Here is a 23,221-nt window from a genome sequence, read left to right as displayed (position 1 = left end):
TCCAGTCTTACTCATTCTGCAATGTGTCAAGTAAAATAACCATGAAGGATGGAGGTGTGATGGAAAAAAGAAAAATTAGTCTTGGTTTGCCTGTAAAACTTTTTTAGCTCCAAAATTCTGACACAGTTATGGTATACCGATTGACTTTGTTGGCTCTGAAATGCTTATTCCCAGTAGGATCCTTGCATAGAATAATGAAATTAAAACAGAGAATAACATTTATTGTGTTAAGTGTCTCTCTGGTGGTTAAGAAAAAATATTGTCTGTGCAAAGTCTTTAATGGGAAGAAAAGTTATATAATTAATAACCAAGAAAGAAGTTACTTCAAATCCTGCAATTGTTTTTGCAAACAACCTGGGACCTGTTTTTCTGAGTAAAATAGAACATCTCAAGGGTTGTATATTCTATACAAATATGTATAGAATGTACTAGTGCACAATTACTGGTAGTTTTTATCACTCTTAAAATACTAATGATATCTACAGGGAAAATTGACATTTATTGTCTGACTTTTTATTGTTAAACCTAATGTATTTTCCATCAAAGATAATTCTTTGGTTTATTATGTTATTATCCACGCAGCCTTAGCTGCAGTTCAGTCGCTCAAGGGTTTTCCTTTTGCTTTAGTGTCATGGTCATCTAAGAAAGGCTTCTAGACTAGGTGTCTTCTGGAAGTGTCGTACTCCACTACCACCTGAGACATATGTAAATTTTTAACAGTAATTTTTAAACAATTGTAGAAACTGTATTGAAAAAAATACAGTTGTCTTGAAAAAAATAACATCTAGACATAAAACAGGAAATGTGGGAATAACTCAGTTTAAAAGTACTTGTTTTTATTCTTTTCCCATTTCTTTTGCATTCCTGTTTTGTTCAGAGGAAACATGAGGGAGCAGACAGAAGGGGTGGCAGGCATAAACTATGTATGATGCTAGATTTACATTTCCAGTAACTTCTGAATGTCTTAGTAAGGACTTTTGCTTGTGTGTGCAGTGCAGAATACAGCTGACAATTTTGTGTCCTTTAGTCAAGAGGAGAGGCTTCTGCACCATCTGATGCGTAATGAACTTCAAAACTTTGCAGCTGAGGATCTATTTATATCAGGAAAATGGTCCTTCTGCTTGAAGTCCTGGAGGGGTAATGTTGTGGTTTATCCCCAGCTGATATCTAAGCACCACACAACAGCCAATTCGTTTCCCTGCAGTGGGGTGAGGGAGACAATTGAAAGGATACAAGTGAGAAACTTGTGGGTTGAGATTAAGACAGTTTAATAGGTAAAGCAAAAGCAGTGCATGCAAGCAAAGCAAAACAAGGAATTTGTTCACTTCCTTCATCCATCAGGAAAGTACAGCTCCATCACTTGTAACAGTTACTTGCAAATGAGTGGGTTCAGTTGCTTAAAAAATCCCTGTCAAAGGTATTAGCAAAAGCAGGTTTAATATAAATTTGTGATGGCTAGCAACATTCAATGGCAAGGCTCACTCTATTACTTTTTATGTGGATGAAATACACAAAGCAAAATCAGATTAGAATCAGCTTAGAATGAATGACACAGAGACCAGAGATGGAAAAGAGTAAGCTTGTAAAATGGTAAATGAGACCCTCCTGCTGAGTCACAAGGTTCAGAGTCAAGCCCCTTGCTTTCTAAATTCCTGATGGACACTAGGTGTGACTGAGTCCAAACTCAGCCACAGATTTGGAGACTTCCCTGCCCTACTTTCTTGTGTATTAGATTGCTCTCAGTTGATGTATGAGCTATTTAATGGTCGGGGAGTAGACAGTATGTCACTTCAAAATTTAATTAGGGTTCACTTTATTTAAGGGGCTTTAAGCTGTGTCTTGCCATCCTATCCGTTTGGTAGAAGTGGTGAGGATCTGGTTTCTCCCTGTGTGAGGGAGGTGATGTAATATATCTGTAAATGCAGTGCTGAGACCCCAGTCTTAGAACTTTTAGTACCTTCTGTGCTTGGTCTCGGGGTTTTATCTTTCTCATGAAGTACATGTCATCAAAAAGTGTGAAGCAAATGGACCCTCCTTATTCCTCTTCCTAGTCACACTCATCTTGGTAATTTTTGCCAGTTTCTGTTTGAACCTGCCTAGAATTTTTTTTATAATAATGTCTGAGATGTGCCTGAAGTTAGAAGATAGCAGAGCCATTGTCTTCCAGACTGTTTTGGTATTTTTTCTTTTAAGAATCCACATACTGGACCTTTTCAATTGGCAAGGTGAGCTGCAGAATAGCAGAGTCAAAGAGCTTTTAAAAAATCACAGCTGAATATTTAAAGTTGAGTTATTGCACAGGAGGGATTTGGTACCACAATCTGTCTTCCTCTGAAAATGAATGCGACACATTGGTTTTGAGACTCCTTTTAAGGAAGGTGGTGTTGAATAGATGAAATAGCGGGTCAGAGTGTGACCAGTATGAGCAAATAATGGGCAAATATCTATAAAATGCTGGTACAAAAATCCTTCTTGTTAAATCAATTGTCTTTAAGAAGGCATCACTTCTTACAGGCACCCACCTGGAGTATCCTGCAGGATGCATAAAATATGTGTTAATTCTTGCAGACTTTATTCTGCGTCATCCTGATGTTGTGTTGAAATCTGCTTGAAGGGAACTTCTGCCTTTACTTGTTCATTCTGACTGTATTTTTAATAAAGAAAAAAAAAATATTCATAATAATGTGTTCAACAGTGTTAAACTGGCAAGTGAATCTCATGTTAAAGCTTTTAAGAAAGATAGCTTTAACTAGACTTTTGTTATTATTATGTCCAAAAGGCTTCAGTGTAGTCACTGTTAGTAAAATGTGGCATTGTGGACCTGGCTTTTACACCTTCCCCTATTCCCTCTATCTTTGTATGACTTGACTAGTCATTTGATTTCACCTGTGTTCAAGCTCCTGTGCAGCATTTCACAATACCTTTAGCTGTAGCTCAAGACCTTTTTGATCTAATTTCCATTCTGTGGCCTTAAGCATACCAAGTGTTACTGCCTGTTACTGCGATGTTAGTGCAATGAAACATGGTAAACATAAGGGACAGACTTGAGCATTATAATTACGTTGCATGAGCTCCTATTTGTATTTCAAAGTTGCACCTAAAATAGTTTTAGTTGATCTATCTGTTTAGCAAATGCGTTAGGACTAAAATTATTGTTTATGGGAGAAGAGATTATTCTGACAAACATACAATAACAGGTCAGAACTCACAGAATATTCTAAGTTGAAAGGGACCCACAAGGATCATCGGGTCCAACATTTAAGTGGCCTGTACAGGAATTGAATGCACAATGTTGGTGTTATTCCCACTGTGCTCTGATCAACTGAGCTAAGCTCTTTATTTTGCCTTACACAGGAAACAAACCCCCCACATTTTATTCTGTGGCCAGTGCACGTAAAGAAATATGTATCATTTTGCTTATGTTTTTACTTATCTTCTCCTGGATGTACAACTCTTGTGACAGGAAACACTTATAATTGTTCTGTTATTCTGTATGCCTGCTTCTTCCTGCATCTCAGTGATGTTCTCTGGAACTTCCTTACCAGGCACCAATTTTCACTGAGTCTGTGAGAACCTTCAGGGCTTTAATTGTTGTAGAGACTGCCTTGAATTTGGACCACCCAGAAAAAAGATGCAGCAGAGAGGGAGAAAATTGTGTTCATACAAGCTTTTTCTTTAGAAGAAAAAAATCTGACCATAATAATTAAGTCCTAGTGGTAAGTGGTGTTCAAGACACTTGGTCTGGCACTTGAAATGAATTTTTAGCTGCCACTTTAAAGGAAAGGAGCAGAGGTGAAATGCCTCTGTCCCTCTGGATCAGGAGGAAGATTTTTTTGTAATAAGGTAGTGTTTTCTGCTTATGTACCTAGTCTAGCATAGTCACTTTTTCCCAAGCAAGCTTTGGGAAATCTGTTAGGGTCTCTAGATGCTTCCTTTTTCAAAATCACTCCTTCCTAGTTTCTGTTGTTGGTTGAGTGTGTTGGTCTACGTTTGCAATTTGCATTGGTTTCTCTCTACCTTTTTCACTACAAGTTTGGGATTTTTTTCCCCCTCTTCTTCTTTCCTGAGTGGTTTTGGTTTTTTTGTTTGCTTTCTTACTTCCTTTTCTGTGGTTTATTTAACTCTTGCCACTTGTCTTTTCTGCGCTCAGCATACCTTGCTAGGATGATTTCCTGTTCGCTTGGCTAAACCACACGTCACTGCAGCCCTGGTTACTCCTTCTGTCAGTTCAATAAGACAAAAAGAGCTTAGCTGAGGGAGTGCTGTTTCAGAGTGCACAGAAATGCCATTTCTGTCAGTATGTTCTGTCAGTGGTGGCTTCCACAAAAAATGCGAGAAAAACGTAATAGCTGCAGTCTGCACATACACAATAGTACTGAGCTTTGCTCAGTCACTTCTGTTTCTCTTCAGGAAGGTTTCTTTCAAAAGACTAGAATTTTCTTTGTGTTTATAACCCATTTTTCATTTTGGGAAGACACCCAAAGTAGTTTTCAGGCTTGTTGTTCTGCAGCCCATTATCCAGGCTTTATCAAAACTGGGAGCTGTTACAGACTCTTTGAAGAACCATGACACTTTGATAAGGTACTATTCAACATGGCAAACAGCTATGTAAATCTGCAGGAAGAGCTTAATGAGGGAGGCAATGAAAAATATTTATGCTAATGAGATTTTCTGCACCAGTTAAATGCTCAGGAAGAAGTGGATGTGATGTGTGTACCGTGACATATGTAGCTTGAAATCACTGTTTCTAAAGCCTCTGCATTTCTATCTGATTTGTATAATCTTTCTCCATTTTTGTATAATTGGATTTCAATCTTCTGTGTGTGACCATTCAAAAAATATCGTGAAGGCTTTCTCCTCAAGTTGTCTGCTGAAGGCAGAGGAAGAGCAGGAATGCACCTTTATCATTGACTGAAAAATTGCCAATACATATTACTGTAACCTCTGTGCTTAACTAGGGCTATTATATTTACATTTTTAAAATGCTGGCAAGTCATCTCAGGAGATGTGCCAATATAAACTGAAATACTTCTTCTAGAAGGTTCTTCCAGTTTCCAAATGAAGACCTTGGTCTGAAACACTCTCTTAGATCTGACCAATCATTGTAATGTTGTTTTTTTTTCCAAACCCTGCAAATCCCACTTTACAAACTATAGCTCCTCTGTTTTTGTTTTGTTTTGATTTTTTTTTTTCCTGCCAGGAGAAACAAATTAGCTTCTGTAGCTTCAAGAGAACTGTGTTGCAGAATCATGTGTAAAAGAGATTGTTCTTGCTCTTTTCCCCTCCTTTTCCCTTTTTTTGACTTCTTGTAGTGAATGAGTGATAGCCAACTGCAGTAGGTGAGCAAGGACTTGTGATCTCCCTGACCCTTCAGGGGTTTGGTACTAGCAAACAAGGAGAATAGCAAGGTAGTAGTAGAAAATTCCACTGTGTTTTTTTACTTGGGGATTAACCAAGCTTGCATGTCCTCAGCTGCAGTACTGATTGTACTATGGGGAACATAAGAGTGTTTATGTTCCTGAGTGTGTCTGATGGGCCTTGTCATGTTTTCAGGATGATAAAGGATTTTAAGTGCCTATCTGCAGTGCTTTGCTAAAAAGAATAATTTTGGTAATCAGGCCTTGTACAGTTAATTGCAGTACATTCTTTTTGTAAACTACCAGGCAATTCTGAAAGGAGTATATGTCTGAGCAAATTGTGATTCATCTGATATTTTGAGTGTTTTTTCCAGTCAGCTAGGTTCACAGAACTAGAGGAGATGTTTCTGAGGAAGTCAACCTTTTGTGTTATTAACTGCATCATTCTACCAGCCTACAGTGGAGAAACCTTCAGTGAGATGGTAGTGCCATAGACATGATTTTTCATACATAGCATCTCATACATGCAGCATTTGGAAGCATCTGAGTTGATGCTGCAGTTGGATGCATGGTTTCTCAAGCTTAGCCTCCCTTTGTGCTAATGTGTTAAATAGACTCGAGTTCTGTAATGAGATTGCCATGCAATCAAACAGGAGAAGGCAGAGATGGCTTCTGTTCCAAGTTCTGTAACAACCTACTTTTTGTCACTGACTGGAGTTGACAGCTAGTGCCACTTTTTTCAGATCTTTTTCAGAGATCTGCTATTCAGTACTGTGTGACTCAAAGTAGGTAAAAGCCTTTGCATTAAACTGAGAACTTGAAGAAAAATATTGTATTATGGCTAATAATATGCACAGTATTGTTAGAGAGGTCTAAATCCTTTAAGGCAAATCTGTATGTTATTTAAACATAATACCATAGTTAACCTTCCTCATGTTCTTCACTATATGATGAAGTGCTGTGTTATGTCCCCCCTTTCCCAGTAATAAAGTTTTCAAATTTGAGATAGATTTCCTATCCATAAAGTAAAGATTTTATGCAGGCAAGAAGAATTTGCCTGCAAAATTCAGGTTGAGTTTGGCACAGATTGATCCTACTGCATGTGTGCAGTTTTTTAACAGTGCCACATACAAATATTGTTCCAGATTTACTCATGTGGTTTGCTTATGAATTTCAGAAATTTTTTTGTTAAATAATGTTTTTTTTCTCTGTTTCAGTGTGCAAGGACCCACCCTACAAAGTTGAAGAATCTGGATATGCTGGTTTCATTTTACCAATTGAGGTTTACTTCAAAAACAAGGTATGGAATCTCATGTTTTTCATAAGAAAAAAAAAAATCAGGTTGAAGTGAAGGTTTTTTTAAGTTTTGAACTTCAGTTTGTAAACTTGATTAAGAATATATTTAAAACTATTGTTATCAATGCTGTTCCTCAACCCCGTATTACTGTAACATGTACAAATGTGTAATTGTATTTCACAGAATCACAGAATGGGTCAAGTTGGAAGGGACCACAAGGGGTCATCTGGTTCAACCTCTCTGCTCAAGCAGGATCATCCCAGAGCAGATGTGTCCAGACAGTTCTTGAATTTCCCTAATGTGGGAGACTCTATGACCTCTCTGGGCAATCTGTTCCAGTGCTTGATCAATGATCTTCCTCATGTTCAGGTGGAACTTCCTGTGCATCAATTTGTGCCTGTTGACTCTTGTACTATTGCTTGGCACCACCAAGCAGAGTCATCTGCTTGCATCGATCATCTGACACCCACCCTTTGGATACTTGTTAACAGTAAGGTGCCTCAGAGTCATCTTTTCTCAAAGCTGAGCAGACCCAATTCTCTCAGCCTTTCCTCCTAAAAGAGGTTCCCTCATTATTTTTGTCACCCTGTGCTGGACCTTCTCCAGCAGCTCTGTGTCTCCCTTGTCCTCAGGAGCCCAGAACTGGACACAGCACTCCAGATGTGCCTCACCAGGACTGAGTAGAGAGTCAGGATCACCTCCCCCAACTTGCTGGCACTGCTTTTCCCAATGCACCCAGGACACCATTGGCCTTCTTGGCCACCAGGACACACTGCTGGCTCATGGAGAGCTTGCTGTCCACCAGGAACCCCAGGTCCTTCTCCTCAGAGCTGCTTTCCAGCAGGTCAGCCCCTGCCTGTGCTGCTGCCTGGGGTTCTTCCTCCCCAAGTGCAGGAGCCTGCATTTGCCTTTGTTGAATTTCAGAGAGTTCTTCTCTGCCCGTCTCTCCACCCTCGGAAGGGCAGCACAGCCCTCTGGGGTATCGGCCGCTGCTCCTGGCTCTGTGTCATCAGGGAACTCTCTGAGGAGGCACCTGCCCCTTCATCCAAGGCACTGATGGAGAAGTTAAACAATATTACATCCAATATAGACTACTGGTGGACAGTATTTAGTAGATAACTCTGTGAAATTAAAATTGCCTTATTGAAAAAGAGAAGTGTAATATAATTATTGAGAAGAATTACTAGCCCAGCTAAAAAGTGGGCAGACTTTAACTAATGCTTAAAGAGCCACTTAAACTCGAGGAAAGGACACCAGTCTTGATTATGTTGATTAGACAATGAACTCATTGTTCTATTTTAATATTACATTGTTCTATTTAGTACTACAAATCTTTATAATCGGTTCAGGTTTTGATCTTTCAAAACATTCTTTTTTAATCTTGCATCTTTTTCTTTTAAAAAACATTATTTTAGACTGCGTGTGAGTACTCATTATATTCAACATTACCAGGCTCAAGCCAAATCCAGTGGCATTCTGCAAAACCTACGCTGTTGTGATACCTCACATTCTAAGTAATTGCTGCACTTATTATGAGTCTCTCAAATAGCAAATACAGAGTTTTCTTTAACTGTACATAACGGGGTCTGCATTACTAATAATTAGTACAGATAAAAAGAACTGTATTTGTGTGAAATTAAAGAGCAAAATCTTGCAAAGTTTAATGTGCACTACCTTAATATCCAAAGTTATTCATGTTCCCTTTAAATGTTGTGTACCTTGGAGCTGTTATGGTACTTAACATGATTCAAAGATACTCATGAGTTGATTTGATAATATCAAAATCCAGTTTGAAATTCTTATTTTAATCAAGTCAAAATTGTATGTTCACTGTGTTGAATGCTTTGTAAAAGACTAAAAGAGAAAGAAAGACTTGTAAAGAGAAAGAAAGAATTGTAAAAGACTTTTTCTGGAACCCTGATCACTTAAAATTTCTTTTGGGGTTAGTTTAGATATGTGTGCCTTTGAGTGTGTATTCCAGTATTCTTTTATCTTTCACAGAAAGCCCTGTTAAGCTGTGAGGTGTGGCTAATTCTGTTCAGGTGGTTTGGAAGTTGTAGGTCTTGAATAGGTAATTCGGACATGTTCCCCATATCAATCTGTGAAAAGCAGGTCTTGATTTATCATGTTTGCTGTTGGAAATGAAACAGAACTGGCTCAGTGAGTTGATCAGACATTTTGGTCTGCTTTTTAGCCCTTTTTCTGTTAAGGAAACTGTTTTAATTCATTCAGGAAATCTAAGGAAAAGCAGCCCAAGCTCTTCAACTCATCTATTGAATGTTCATCCCACAAACAAAGTAGAAGACAGTAAGTCAATCATTGAGCATCTCTACAGAAAGCTTCCTGCCCAATATTTCTGTTTTTGTGTTGTGCTAGACTTGTGGCTGCTTTTTCTGACTGTGGAGACTGCAAGTCTCTGGTGTTCCCCAGCAGAAGTTGTGGCTTAGACTGAGATCAAGAGGGCAGCAGTGATTACAACTTGTCTTACCCTCAAGGAACATGTGGAATTAGGAAGTTTGCAAACATCCCTCACCCCGTGTTGGTGTCATGTAATACAACAAGCAGCAGTTGGCCTGTGAGCCAGTTAGTCTGTCACACAGCTGCAGCAGCATGCGCTTCCTTGGGATGGGTGCAATACAAAGGAAGAGTGGCACAAAAATTGAGCTGGCAAATTACTACTTTCTCCTGGCTCATCTGTTCTTTCCTCACTAAGGCAGTTCACAGTTACTCTAATACAGGAAGAGAGGATATAGACTGAAGGAGGAAGAAGAGACATACTGTCATCATTTATTAAAGGTAGACAGCTGCTGAATTTCTAATTCAGGAAATACTCTCATGGATAGAGAAAGGAGGGGTACAGGAAACTTCCTGGGCCACGGAGAATCCTGTTCCCAGGACTAAATGGAAATTGGTGAAAAATTTAATAGGTATTTTGCCATGATAGAAGAATATTCCAAGCTTTAAAGCGTTACAGAAATTACAACCAACCCCTGCTCCCAAATTCAGCAACAGCAGGCTATGGTTGTTACCCATTGAAACAAAGTCCTTAAAAATGCTTTTATGTCAAAGACTCCTACTCTGGAAAATGCAGTTCATATAGGATAAGGCTAATAAATTGCAGCACATTCTATCTTCCCCATTTTGAAATAATGGCAGTGCAGTGTTTCCAATGGTCATTTGTGTAGTAAGTCTGCTTTTTATTCACTGGTTATGTTCATCTGACTTTCTACGAAATTGTTTGAAGACTACCGTTTATGAATTATTACAACTTGGCTTTTATGGCAAAGCTGCTGGTACCATGTTGCCTATAGCAACATTGCAGTTTTCTCAGCCGATCAGGGAATGAATTGCTTCCATTTTTCTTCTGCGTGAAAACATGTTAATATTTCTAACAACAAGAAGTATCATCCATGTTTGCCTTTGAAAATTATGTCATTTATGTCTATGATGTCATTTATTTCTATGAACTATGTCAGAACTGTGAAAATAGCTCATCTAGGGGAACTGCTTTCTTTTGTCTTCAGAAACAGACAACTTCAGGTCTCCTTTTATTGTTTCTCCTCTAAGTCTAGAGATGGGACAGATTAGGATGTCCCTTGGCTGTGTTTGAAACCTCTGAGTTAACTTTCAAAATAACTGAGATTTCTATGCTTTCTGTTCTTCCCATACTTGGAATCCTGACTCAGAATTCAGCATGGTTAATGTGAATTTCTAAAGCATCTGTCACTGAACAGAACATGTATTTTAATTTCATGCAGTGTTGGATATGTGCTAAGGTTTTGCTGTATCTCTTCCTTCCCTTCCTTCATGGTTCCTTCTTATCGAAACTTTTTTTCAAGTTGACTTTTTTTTTATGCTTTCCTAAGGCTTGATTTGGTGGCTTCCAATGCACATCAGGACCTTTGCAGGAAGGGCTGCTTAATAGCATCTTAAAAAAGTACTTAGTGCACATACAGCTTCTAGAAGGGACTGGTGTAAATGTGCAACACAAAATGGACTTAGTTTGTAATACCAGATAGAAGATACTGAAGTCTGTTTGATGCAACCACTGTCCTTTTTCAGCTGAGGCTTTCCCAGGGCACTAGAGCACAGGTCATCTCTCCTGAGATAAATTTGCCTTTTATGTTTTTTCTCTTTCTGTATTGGTACAGGGAACATTCAATTTCGTTTTTTCACTGCAGTGGCAGAGAATTTTAGTTGCTTGAAAGTTCTGGTGAAACACTTGAAATCTATCTGACCACACTTGTTCAAGAGAATGAAGTTTCTTTAAGAAATGAGCAGACCCTGTAAGTAGGAGATCAAAAGTAGTTGGCTGCAGCAGATTCATAATTCCCCCTTTCTATAACTTCTGAAGAAATCAATTGTTTGGCTGCAGTGGAGAAATTTATGTTCAGAATTTACAATTCTCTAGGGCTCAGAAATGTAATTGTGGTTTTGAGTGAGTTACCTTGTGTCAGCTGAACCATGATACTTGCCTATGCACCTATCTATAGCCTGGGCCAAACATGACTTAACAGTGTCAAGTAAGCCTTGTCTGGATTTTGTGAAATTCATGCGTTTTACCTTGTGTTTTCGTGGGCTGATAGGAGCTTTTCTGATTCACTGTAGCTCAGCTGACACTAGATAAATTCCGTGTGTGTCTGAGAACACAGAGAATGGTTTAATATTATTTAATTTTAATTGAAAATCTTTATGTAGCCTTTGTTTTCAACTTAGTTAGTTTTGGTGCTAGATGTTTCTATCTGGTTATTTTTAACCCTCAGGAAGAACCTAAGAAAGTTCGATTTGACTATGACTTATTCCTGCACCTTGAAGGCCACCCACCTGTAAATCACCTCCGCTGTGAAAAGCTCACATTCAACAACCCGACAGAGGAATTCAGAAGAAAGCTGCTAAAGGCAGGAGGGGTGAGTCCTGCACCTGTGTCAAAAGCCATCACAATAAAGATGTTGCTGCTTGTTGCTGGTGCATGATTGTGTAATGAAAAAGATTGACCTAACAGTGAAATTAAATGAAGAGTTTTTGTGATTAACTTCATACACAAGCTTGGTACGTGTCTTTAAGGTGGAATGGGCGAACAAATGAGCATGTGCATTCCTTAAATACATCATAGTGTATTTAAAGAATAATGGAGGATAAGGATTTAAAGATACTGGGTGGAAGTAACAAGAAAATAAAATGTGTTTCATTGAAAGAGGTTCTGTAGTTCTATATTAAGCAAAATAAATTCAGTAGTTATAAGGTAGAACCAGTCAAAACTCTTAACTATAAAAAAATCTACTTAAATCTGTATAATATCACACGGTCTGAATCAGAAAAATGTACTGACTTCTTTATGTGTTGCCAGAATTAAGTGATGTAAAAAAGCCAAAAGGAAGTTTGCCCATATGGAGGGATGAGAGGGCCCGAAAGGCCAAACCTTTAGGTTTACACTTTGTCTGTGAAACTGTTCTGCTGTGTTTCACACAATGACTGTGTAATTCATTGTGTCAGGAACAATCAGAGGCTCAGCCATGAGGTCTTCTCAGGACTTGACTCCTTGCTGGGGTGTGAACTCTCCCTGAGCTGGGCTTCACTGCTGGGCCATCTTCATGGGCCCGAGCCTCTCATGTGTCAGGCTGGGCTGCTGCCTCTTGCCTCCTTCTACACACCACCTGTGTCTCCTCTGTTCCCTCTGATCACTGCCGTGCTGATGGGAGGGAATGGAGGAGCTCATGCCCTCCTTGGATGCCCCTGAAGCTATCCCTCCTTTCACCTGAGCCAGCCCTAGGCCTGTAGCTGCTTCTCGCTGCAGTCTCCAGCTCCACGGTCTCAGTTACCTCCTTTCACATCCCACCATTTTGTTGGTGGTGTTTATGTTAAGAGATCCAAACTGTAAGCAGTATGTAGATAGGGTCTGACAAAAACAAAGTAGAGGATGTTGTTCTGACCCTCCCCTGGCTCCCAGGATTGTGGCCACCTTGCAAGAATTGGGAGACTGATAGCCATTGTTGCTGCCTGGGCCCTGGCTCAGCTCATACCCTGCCCAGGCCATGTTACAGCCCTAGCCTCGTGGCTGCAGGGCTCTGCCTTGCTGGGGCACTTCTTGGTATTTGGCATTTGTCCTCATTTTATTTCATGAGGCTGCTGTTAGCCTATTCTTCCAGACTGCCGGGGTCCCTTCTGCAAGCCCTGCTTGCTGTGAAGCGTCAGATGCTTCACTTCCCAGTTGACTGTTATTTGCAGACTGCGTGAGTGTATTTGGCCTCCTTTACCAAGTCACTGACAGAGATGCTGAGAAAGCCTTCATGCTGTGAAATTTCAAGTGTTAATGCCAGTGCCTATTTTATTTTGAACCAACCGTAACAAAAGTGGGTAACCTTTTTTTTTGGTACCTTTAGGCAATAGTAGGTTCTGGGCTGGAGATAAGAGGGAGCTAGTGTGAGAATCTTCAGTCTGCTGAAGAGATCCTTTGAAAACAGAGCAAAACCAAGTAGCCTGTATAGTCTGAAATATGCTGTTAGCCTCCTGAAGAACAGAACTGTTACATCTGTAGTTACATTGACATAGAAGCATGTGCAGTGTTTTCTGTTTGCATTTATAAGGTGCAAGAGGCTTTTTAGTGTGTTTGCAAATAAAACATCGAGATTGTATTCTGGAAGACTTCATGAGCCATTTTTAAAATATTTGTTAACAACAGACTGGATAAGATTGATAAGTTTTGACCACAAATGTAATAAATATAAGTAATGCCAGCAGAGAATTTGGAGTTGAGGAGTAATGGTCAAAAAGGTTAAAGTAGGAAGCTTCCTTTTCATTGCTGGTTTTCTGAGCCTTTTACTTTTAGGTTTCTTGAGTTAACAAAAGTAAGAATGTTGCCTAAGAGTGAGCAACAAAATGTGGCATGTTTTGATCAAATTCTTTCCCTGAATATAGGGAATGACCAGTATGGTCATTCTTAAAATGCATAGCTTCATTGCTTTTTGTCTTCTGGATGCTTCAGACTGCATGGCTTTTTCTTTTTCTCCATTTCCCCAGTTTCTTTTCAAGAAATTAATACCTTCTCATGAAGTGATCAGTTTTCTGCATCCCGCTGTGGACTTTCTGGTCTGGAAGTCTGATCTTTATCTGATCAGCTTGGCAGAAATAATGTAATAGCATTCTGTCTTTTAGGGACTCTAGTCCCTAAAAGTTTCTCTGAGGGGCTTACATCTCCTGGTGTTGAAAAGCCCATTATGCTTTATGAAATACTGGAAACAGGCTTTTTTGAATCCTGTAGATACCCTGAAAAGCTTCTGACTTTCCCTTCTAAGTGTGTGAGTCTGTTTTCTGTTCTACAGAGAGCATTAACTCATTTGTAACTTCCATGCTTTAGACTGAGAAAAGAATTTAAGGGTAATAAAGTATGAGATGGGTTTTGCACTTACAAATAGGTCCAAACAATTAATACTTCTAGCTTATGGCTACATTCAAGAAAAAAATAACAGTAACAAGTTGCTGAATTTTGATAGGCAAAGAATCTGGCAAAATTAGGTTCTTGTCCTTCAAAATGAATGAGATACCATATTAATGTAAAGCACTGAGTGAGCATTGAGTAAAATCCTTTAAAATGGTGGACTATTGCTTACATGCTTTTAAATAATGGTCTAAATTGCTTGATTTCTATGTACCTTGAAACACAGATCTGATTCCTTTTCCTGCATTTTTACATGGGCTGAATGATGTGAACTACAAAACATGATTATTTCTCATTTCCATAAACATATACATATTACAAATAGTCCTTCTGGAGGGAGAACTGTAGGCTCACTTGGTACTTCCGTGCTGCCATATTCAGTGTAGTTTTATCTCTGTATTTGTCTTTTGCTGCAGATTCCTTTAATTATCTCTTGGATGCTCCTAACTCCCCCTTCCTGTTACACATATACCTTGTGGCAACCCAAACGTGAACTAGTCAAGGTTATTTGCTACAGCCACTGTTTTTCTGTCTTTCAGGCTAAGAAAGTTTTGTTGCCCTTCTCCATCCTTCATGTCCAGTAAGGTCTGACTGGCTATCCTGTAGCTCACTTGAGACAGTAAGAGTAACACTGGGATACCACAGGTGATTAAAAAGTCAGAACTCAACTGTAGTACAGTTTTGCCACTGTGGTACTTGAGTTAGGCAAACAGGACATTTAGGGTAGTACCAATCATGTAGATTAGCTCTGTACAATATTTGTTTCTTAGCATTTTATTTGATATCATCAGAATTGAAGTGTAACTGTGCAGTCAGTCTTCATTATTTGGAGTTCACCAACTTGATTTCTTTTCCAAGAGGCGGTTACATTTTCAGGCCTTAGAAGAAGGATTTGATTTGGCTTCAGAGATTCTCTAATCAAGAATGTAATTAGAAACCTTTGGTTCTGTCTTAAGCTATATCCAATTGGCAAAGTTTTCCACCTTCAAAAATATGTTTTTTGCACTGAACTTCCCTCAGCCCCTTGAAAAGATTGAATTATGCTGAAATCCATCTCTACCTGTTTTCAGTTGGCTTATTCTTATAATTAAAAAATAGAAATAAAACGTTTTCAAAATTACGCTGGACAAATTCAATGAAACCATACATTGTTTAGATTCTATACCTTTGTGTATATATATATATATATATGTTCTGAATGACATTCCTTTTACAAAGGCTTGCTGTGCAAATGATGCCATTGAGAATTTTCTATGCCATTTACGCAGTGTAAATGGTACATCATCATCCGTAAATGGCTCATCATCTGTAGCTACCAGGTGTACAAGTATACCCATATAAATTAGCAACCTGTTTCTTGAAATCCCCAAGGATACAGGTGACTACTTTTAGTTGATCCATGTCTTACCAAACAAGTCATCAAGCTACTGGAAGTGAAAAAACTGTATGCAGGCACAGCATGAAATTATGCCTAAGCAGGTACAGTAGGATTAAAATTTTGATCATGTAAATGCCATTAAATCTTGACCCTTATGCAGTCATTCCTTCCAAGACTTTTCAGTCACCTTTTGTGATCAGTTTCAGCCTTAGAATCTGAGAGATCCCGAGGAAGAAGAGATGGCACAGGGATTGCTGTGTATGGATTTCAGAAGAAAACTGACACTGGGAAATTACAGTGATTGAGAAAAACCTTCAAATTTGAAGTAGATTTTGAATGCTGAATCCCACGGAAAACACAAATAGAGTCTGCTTCCATTTGTGTATTTCATATTGTCAGTAGTATCAGTTTTATTGCTTTTTTGGGTTGCATGTTTTTCAGTTGAAAGAAAAAAATGAAAATTACACCTAGTCTGTTTAGTGAGCTAGTAAAAATTAATTTTGAAGATGCTGAATGATAGCTGCCTAACATTTTAGAATTAAATTCTGCCACTGGAAAAAAAGATTTGCTCAGGCATCACTTGTTTGAATATGATCTTACAAATAACTTAATTTCAATTCTTACAGGAAAAAGTAGAGAAAATATTTTCAGTCTGCATTAAGATAGTTTGATACTGCCTCTCTCTCATAGCTGCAGATGCATAAACAAAAATATTTGTATTGTTTTGCAAGTTTAATTGGAAGTTAAATATTTTTGCCTTTTTGGCAGGAGACTCAAAATTAGTTGTTTAATCCAGAAGTATATAGACAAAATTTAATAGTTGACTTTTCTTTCCTAAAAGGAAAAGACCTTTCTCTACCCCTCAGAGAGCAGTTAACACTGTGGGCAAAAATAGCAGAATTCACTACTTTATTACAAATGCAAAGGCCTGTTAATGGTTTGAGGTTTTATGATTACAGGATGCAAGAAATAGATAACTTTTGGAGTAAAAATTATTCTATTTAGCAACAGATGAGTCCTTTATTGTTGCTTTCTTTAAAATTTGTTAGGAAATATAAGAGCACTGCTTCTGTAACAAGACAGCTCTTTTCTTAAAGTCAGTTAATCTGTTAATGAGTGGGAGAGACAAAGACTTATTCTGAGGGGGATGCAATTTTTAGAGAAAATTATCAAGGTAAAAACATAGGTTTTGTCAAAACCCACTGCATTCTGTTGTTTGAGGTTTTTTCATGTCTTTGTGGTTTTATGGTTTAACGTTTGAGAAATGTCTTTTCAGTCAGTTGGGATGTCTGCATAGTGCCAGTTTTAAAAGATATATTCATAATCCATGTAATGAAGATGAAATTGTGGGGATTTCCCTCTTTTCACCATCCTCCCTATTTCCTGGCAAATTCCTCTATATCAGTTGGAATAGTTGGCTTCTACCCAGAACCAGCTTTAGGTATAATGCTGCTCTAGGGAAGGGATTATCTTTAATCTTGTGCTTTTTATATTTAAGTAATTGAATTTTCTTGAACTACATATTACTTTACTTAGAAGCAAAGTAAAATTTTAACATTTTTTAATATTGCTTTAAATATAAATAATAGTTGTTCAGGATTGCTGTATTTTTTAGCTAATGATTTATATTTTGGAACTTCAGCCTTAATGGGACTTGTATTACTGCTAGGTTTTTTTCTTAGCAGTGTGTTATCATCTGGAATTTCAAAATACAGGTCCACATACCATGTTGTGTAGCTCATGCTGGGGTCCATGCTGTTTTTTCATCATTATGACTTTAGGTATTAGTGTTGCAGTGGTCAATTAAAATCATTACTACTTTCCCCCATATCTAAGATGTACTCTTTAATGTTGAAAAAAATGATGTGTAGGAACCTGTTTGTCCCTGTAAAATGATACAGGGTGTGGCAACCCAGAGCCAAAGAGGTCCAGTTATCTGTTACTGATGCATGATGAGTATAATTCATGATGAGTGCTGCAGAAATGTTGTAATAAAGGTTCATTTTTCCTAGAATTCTAACAGGCGTCTTGTAGCTTTTACTGAAAGTGCTGTTGGAATTTTTCTGCAGCACACAGTGGTAAAGCTCACTGCCTGTTCTGAATATACTGCATGAGGGTGTTCTTTGATGAGCAGCTCAGTAAATTAAACTGTGCAGTTAGCTGTAACAGGTAGCTTGGTGTGGATCTCATTATTGCAGCTTTATTGATGGCCTCCTTTCATTCAGGAAAATGAAAAACTAGGGACAGACAACAGATTTTTGATAGTGGCTCATTCACCTGCAGGAGCTCTAATGTGCATTAATAAGGAAATTGTGTTGGTCTGGACCTGTGACAGCTCACACAGTTCCTGACTGAGTAAATATATATGGGTGGTGGTAGATCTGTGACTCCTATGCATCAGGGTTGGCACAATAAAATAATTGCAATTGGAAGGAGCCTTTACTGGTTATCTAGTGGGCAGGGACATCTCCAACTAGATCATGCTGCTCAGAGCTCCATCCCATCGACTTTTAGTGTTCCCAGGGTCCACTACATCTCAATGCAGTGTGTTCCAGTGGTTCACCACCCTCAGTGAAAAAAATTACATTGTTATAGCTAGTCTAAATTTACCCTATTTAAGTTTCCAACTACTATCCCTTGTCCTATTGCAACAGGCCCTGCTAAAAAGTGATCCTCCAGTTCTCATGAAGCCCTGCTTTAGGTACTGAAAGGCTGCTATAAAATCTTTCCCGAGCTTCTCTTCTCCAAGCTGAACAGCCCCAGCTCTTTCAGTCTGTCCTTATAAGAAGAGTGCTCCATTCCTCTAACCATGTTGGTGTCCCTCCTGTGGACTTGCTCCATCAGTTCCATGTCCTTCCTGTGCTGTGACCCCAGAGCTGGATGCAGGGTTTCAGGTGGGGTCTCAGCAGAGCAGAGGGGCAGAATCCCCTCCCTGGCCCTGCTGCCCACCCTGTTTTGGATGCAGCCCAGGCAGGATATGTTTGGCTTTCTGGGCTATGAGTGCATATGGCTGGGTCATGTCCAGCCTCTCATCCCCCAGCACCCCCAAGTCCTTCTCCCCAGGGCTGCTCTCCATCTCCATCTGTTCATCCCACAGCCTAGACTGGTACTAGAGGCTGCCCTGGCCCCAGGTGCAGCACCTTGCAATTGTGTGCATTTGTAGTAATGGGCAATAAAAGAAGATCAGCTTTCCATGGAACATTTTAAGATTGTTCCACATTCCTCATGTTATAAGGACATGAAAAGCAAGGTTTTGTTTTGAAGGTGAGTTTTTCTTGTTGGGTACACAGGTACTCTAAGTTTTCAAGCATCTATTGGTAGATAAATGTTATCTCCAAAATGTCAATTTTTTCTTTTTTGTAAGGAAACTTCAGAATTATTTGTTAGTAGGTTTAGTACAAGCTATTATAATTCTCTAGGTATGGCAACTTCATAATTTTCCCCGTATTGCTGGAAGAGGAATAGTGGAGGAGGGTTCCTGATTATATTATGGTAATTGGTAGAGCACAGTTGTTCCCTCATCCATTCCTTTTTTCAGAAGTGCATGGAACTACTTTAATTAAATGCATGGCAGTTTTTCTTTCCATAGCATTTAGTTGTCTTGAGTAGCAGATTGGAATGTCCTTAGAAATACCCTGAGAGAAACTTTGTACAAGGGCATGTATTGTTAAGGGAGAATGGCTTCAAACTGAAAGAGTGTAAGTTTAGATATTAGGAAGAAATTATTTACTCTGATGATGAGGAGGCACTGGAACAAGTTGCACAGAGAAGTTGTGGATTCCCCATTTCTTGGAGTTTGGATGGCAGTTTGAGTAACCTGGTGTAGTGAAATGTGTCCCTGCCCACTGCAGGGGGCTTGGAACAAGATGATCTTTAATGTCCCTTCCAACCCAAACCATTCTATGCTTCTAAGATAACAGCAGCTAAGATGTTATGGATACTGGTCTCTTCAGGTTGATTATTCCTACCCAATAGTGTGCATATCAGTGGATCTCCTCTATGCACTGATTGTGGGGGAAAAGTAGGTTTTCCTTTGCCCTGGCAAAGTTGTTTTTCATTTAAAGCAACTGGTAGACGAAGGTTTTAAATGCAAGCTCAATAGCTGAAGGATAGTGAAGTGAGTTTTTGGTGAACTAGAGGCAAGGTATCAGTACCAGCAGAGCGGTTAGATTATGTGAGAGGGATCATCAGTCCCCCTTGAGGAAGTTGTGGGCTGCAGTGGAGTCATCCCTCAGCCTTCTGTTCTTAAGCTGAACAAGTCAAGTGATGTCAGCTGCCTTTCACCCCACTGGTTGCCCTCCTCTGTACACTCTCCAGTTGTCTAATGATGTCCTTCCTGTGCTGAGGTGCCACAGCTGCATGCAGGACTCAAGGTGAGGTCACATCAGTGCAGAGTAGAGTGGGACAATCACCTCCCTTGACGTGTTTCTCCATACAGCCTATTCTGCTGTTCCTGTGTTATTTGTACCCTGGTATTAAACTATGAAACCAACTGTTCTCCCTTGGCCGTCTTTCTGGTGCTTATCCAGTACCAGGTCTCCTAAAGCTCACTTTTAAAAAACACTTAAAATATTTGTGAACAAGCCCAACATTTTGGGGGATACACCTTTCATGGGGGCACTGGCACTGTGCCAGAGTCAATCCATGACATACACACTGTATTACTGTTACCATTTGCCCCATGAAAGACAAGCTTTGAGATTAGCTAGATCTCTGTTAAATAAAATCAAGCAAAATCTATGAGGGAACAGCAAAACTGTAACTAGAAGTTAATTTTTTGCATATTGGTGAATTCAGAGTGTGGTTATATGTCTGTTTAAATTGACTTGTTTAGTGACTGCTGTTGTCTCACCTTGCTTCATTGACACCAAACAATGTCTTATTCCACCAGTCTGGCTGATCCCACTTAGCAGTTGACTTTAGAAGAGACCAAGAAGAATTAGTCATGTTCCTGGGTTTTGTCACTGAAGTGATTCATGTGGGTCCAGCCAAGTACCAGCTGCAGGTGTCCTTTGCTGCCTGGCTGAAGCATGAGCTACAGTCCCCCCTCTCTTGAGCTGTGTCTCTAGGCAGCTGTAAGACAGCAGGGTAATGGCAATGCAGGAAGGAGGAAAAAATTTTAAAGAGTTTATATAGGCTGTGCTGGAGAGTTATTGCTATGCTACTAGTGAGCTTGCATTCTTGCTGCAGTAGTGTCTTGCTGTGGTATGCTCATTCCCACCTTTTCCATCTTTGGTGTTGCCTTGGTTTAATAGAGGCACATACATAGATATTCCTACAGTCATGCAGTGTGTGTTGCCAGTGTGGTAGAAGCAATGTGAAAAAAGGGACTTACTCTGAAAGCTGGCAGAAGTACATGTGCCTGTGATTCTGTGGCCTGGAAAAGGGGCAGCTACCCACTGCAGAAATTGCTGTAATTCTGTCAGCTGAGGTCTTCCAGTAAACTTAAATTGGATGTATAGTTGTCACTTCCCTCAATTTAGCCAAAAGGGACATGCATATTAATTCAAAAAGGTGTTGGTAATATAGGGGCTTTTTCCATAGATGATCTTGACAATGAAAGCGAACATATTGGATGTTATTTAGCACTAATATTAACATCTTTTTTTGAGGGGTTGAAATAATTTATTTTTTATTTTTTTAGTGTTATAATGGACTTAAGGAGGAGCATATACTTATTCTGTCAGAAATCTTTTCGGAAGAGAAGTGTGCGTTTTTTATCACAGGGGCCAAAGAGCTAATTTTACATGACACTTTATGGTCTCTTGTCATTTTTTGTCAGCTTTAAAGGTGGTATAGTCTGTAGTCTGTCTTAACTGTGTGCATTGTTAATCACATAAAAATTTTGAATTTACATTTGCTATTTTTTGTAGGGTTTATCATGAAATAACATCTGCAGGACTCAATACACTGAAATTTTTAGTTTTATTTTTTAGTGTTTTTAGGGATCATGGTTTGGTATGTCCAGATTTTATTTTCTAAAACCACTACAGGATTTATTTTCTCCTGCATGTTACTAGATTTGCCGAATCAAACCTCACATGGTATTAATACTGTTCATCCCATCCCTCTAAATCTTTCTGTAGACTGTTATCCTGTAATATGGAGACTATTAATGGTCCAAATATTTGCCAGAAACTGAGATATCTTGGAACTCCATACACTTTGGAAAAAAAAGTCATCTTTCTAAGAATGCCTGTGTACATCATGAATATATGAATATTTCCAAACTGTAATGTTTCTGAATTTTAAAAAGAAAATTTATGCAGTGGTTAAACCTCAGTGAGTTTGTTTCAATGGATCAGACTTCTATGCTTTGGGGAGAAAATGGCAGCTTCCAACACTAGGAGAAAGAATTTCTGGCAGAGTTTTTGTTTCTTTGGTTTTAATTTCAGGGTAGGGCAAACCCTGATTCTCCTGACTAAATTTTTCATCAACATGGATATGCATATTTTTGTCATGTGAATGTATGAACAAAACTATTTTGGTCAATAAAATATCTGCTTAAACTCTGTAATTAATAAATAACTTTGCTTTTTTTCTGAATGACTTTAATTTTATGCAAATGATATGTTCTGTTAAATTTGTGGCTTTAAAAATGCTGCAGAGTTTGACTTAAAGAACAATACTATTCAACACCCATTTGACATTTTCTGTGAGGGAAAGTAATGCTAAATACATGCATTTTCTCTACCTGTTGCCCAGGTTTATGGTATGCACATGTGGCTATAGATTTTCCAACTGGCTGATTTTATTAGCTTGTGCCTTCTCTTGTATTCAGCTGAGTTTAATGCAACCAAAGACCTTGGCAAATTGAGATAAAAAGGCATTTCTCCTGCTAAAGGATCACTTATTGTGATTCACAATAACTAATTATAATCAAAAATGCCATTATTGCAAGCAAAATGTCGTTGCTTTTGGACAGATGTTTTTTCAGAGCTTTGGCTTTTGGCAGACTCTGGTTTAGAACAGCTTAATTGCCTTCTTCCTCTGCCTTTGTGATGTAGCTACAGTGTTGAAAACAGGCTGATTAAAAAAAATAAATTGTTGCCTGGACGTGTCTCTTAATGTTCCCCAAGCTACCATGTATCTTTTGGGCAAAGTGGTCTGGAACAAGATTCATTTTGAGAGTTGTTGAAGGATTTTAATTTTTTTTTTTAAATTGAAAGCCCATCTTCAGGAACCTCTATGCAATAAAATATCATCCTGACTTGGAGAGGTAACATTGGAATATGCATACCTACGTCCTTGATTTCCCAGTATTTTTAATGTAATGTATATGAGGCATGTGGTGGGTCAGATCATTCCTGTCCCCCGAGTCAGAGGATGTTTTGGTCATCTGAAGAGGCAAGGATAAACACATAGAATATTTACAAAACCAGTGTCACTTTGTGCATGGGAACCTTTGGGAAGAGAGACATGTTTCCTTGCAGGTGTAGACCTTTGCATCTTCTTTCCAGCTTTGCAGGGTTTGTCAGACAGGTAAGCTGTCTCTAGCATTTGGAGCCTTGAAACAATAGATAAATGAATGGCTGTGGTAGGAATCATAAAATCCAGACACAGCAGTACTATAGCAGAAGACAGGATCTTAACTGGGTTTCCCAGAGACAGACTGAATAATCTTTACATGTCAGGTAACTGCTCAGTAATAGCTGATTTACTTATGCTTTCTGGAAATGATCTGTTTGTACTTAAGTCTTTAAAATCAAGAAAGGGAGCTAGACCCTCTGAACAGCAAACTCTCTGCTTGCTTA

General features: G+C 38.8%; 1 protein-coding gene across 2 annotated transcripts in view; it reads left to right on the top strand.

Annotated features, from left to right (window-relative positions):
• Positions 1–23,221, top strand: part of MLLT3 (MLLT3 super elongation complex subunit) — a 119,519-nt gene that overhangs the window by 50,818 nt on the left and 45,480 nt on the right. The window contains exons 3-4 of one of the 2 annotated variants that reach the window (XM_041399096.1): positions 6,575–6,657; positions 11,418–11,561. In XM_041399096.1, coding sequence (XP_041255030.1) covers positions 6,575–6,657; positions 11,418–11,561 — 227 coding nt within the window. The remainder of the gene's footprint in view (positions 1–6,574; positions 6,658–11,417; positions 11,562–23,221) is intronic. The other variant, XM_041399097.1, reaches the window with a different exon arrangement.

This window comes from Onychostruthus taczanowskii, unplaced genomic scaffold (assembly GCF_017590055.1).
Source record: "Onychostruthus taczanowskii isolate IOZ18803 unplaced genomic scaffold, ASM1759005v1 scaffold154, whole genome shotgun sequence".
Lineage (NCBI taxonomy): Eukaryota > Metazoa > Chordata > Aves > Passeriformes > Passeridae > Onychostruthus > Onychostruthus taczanowskii.
The sequence above is the reverse complement of the archived record's forward strand: the minus strand, read 5'-3'. Positions and strand labels throughout refer to the sequence as shown.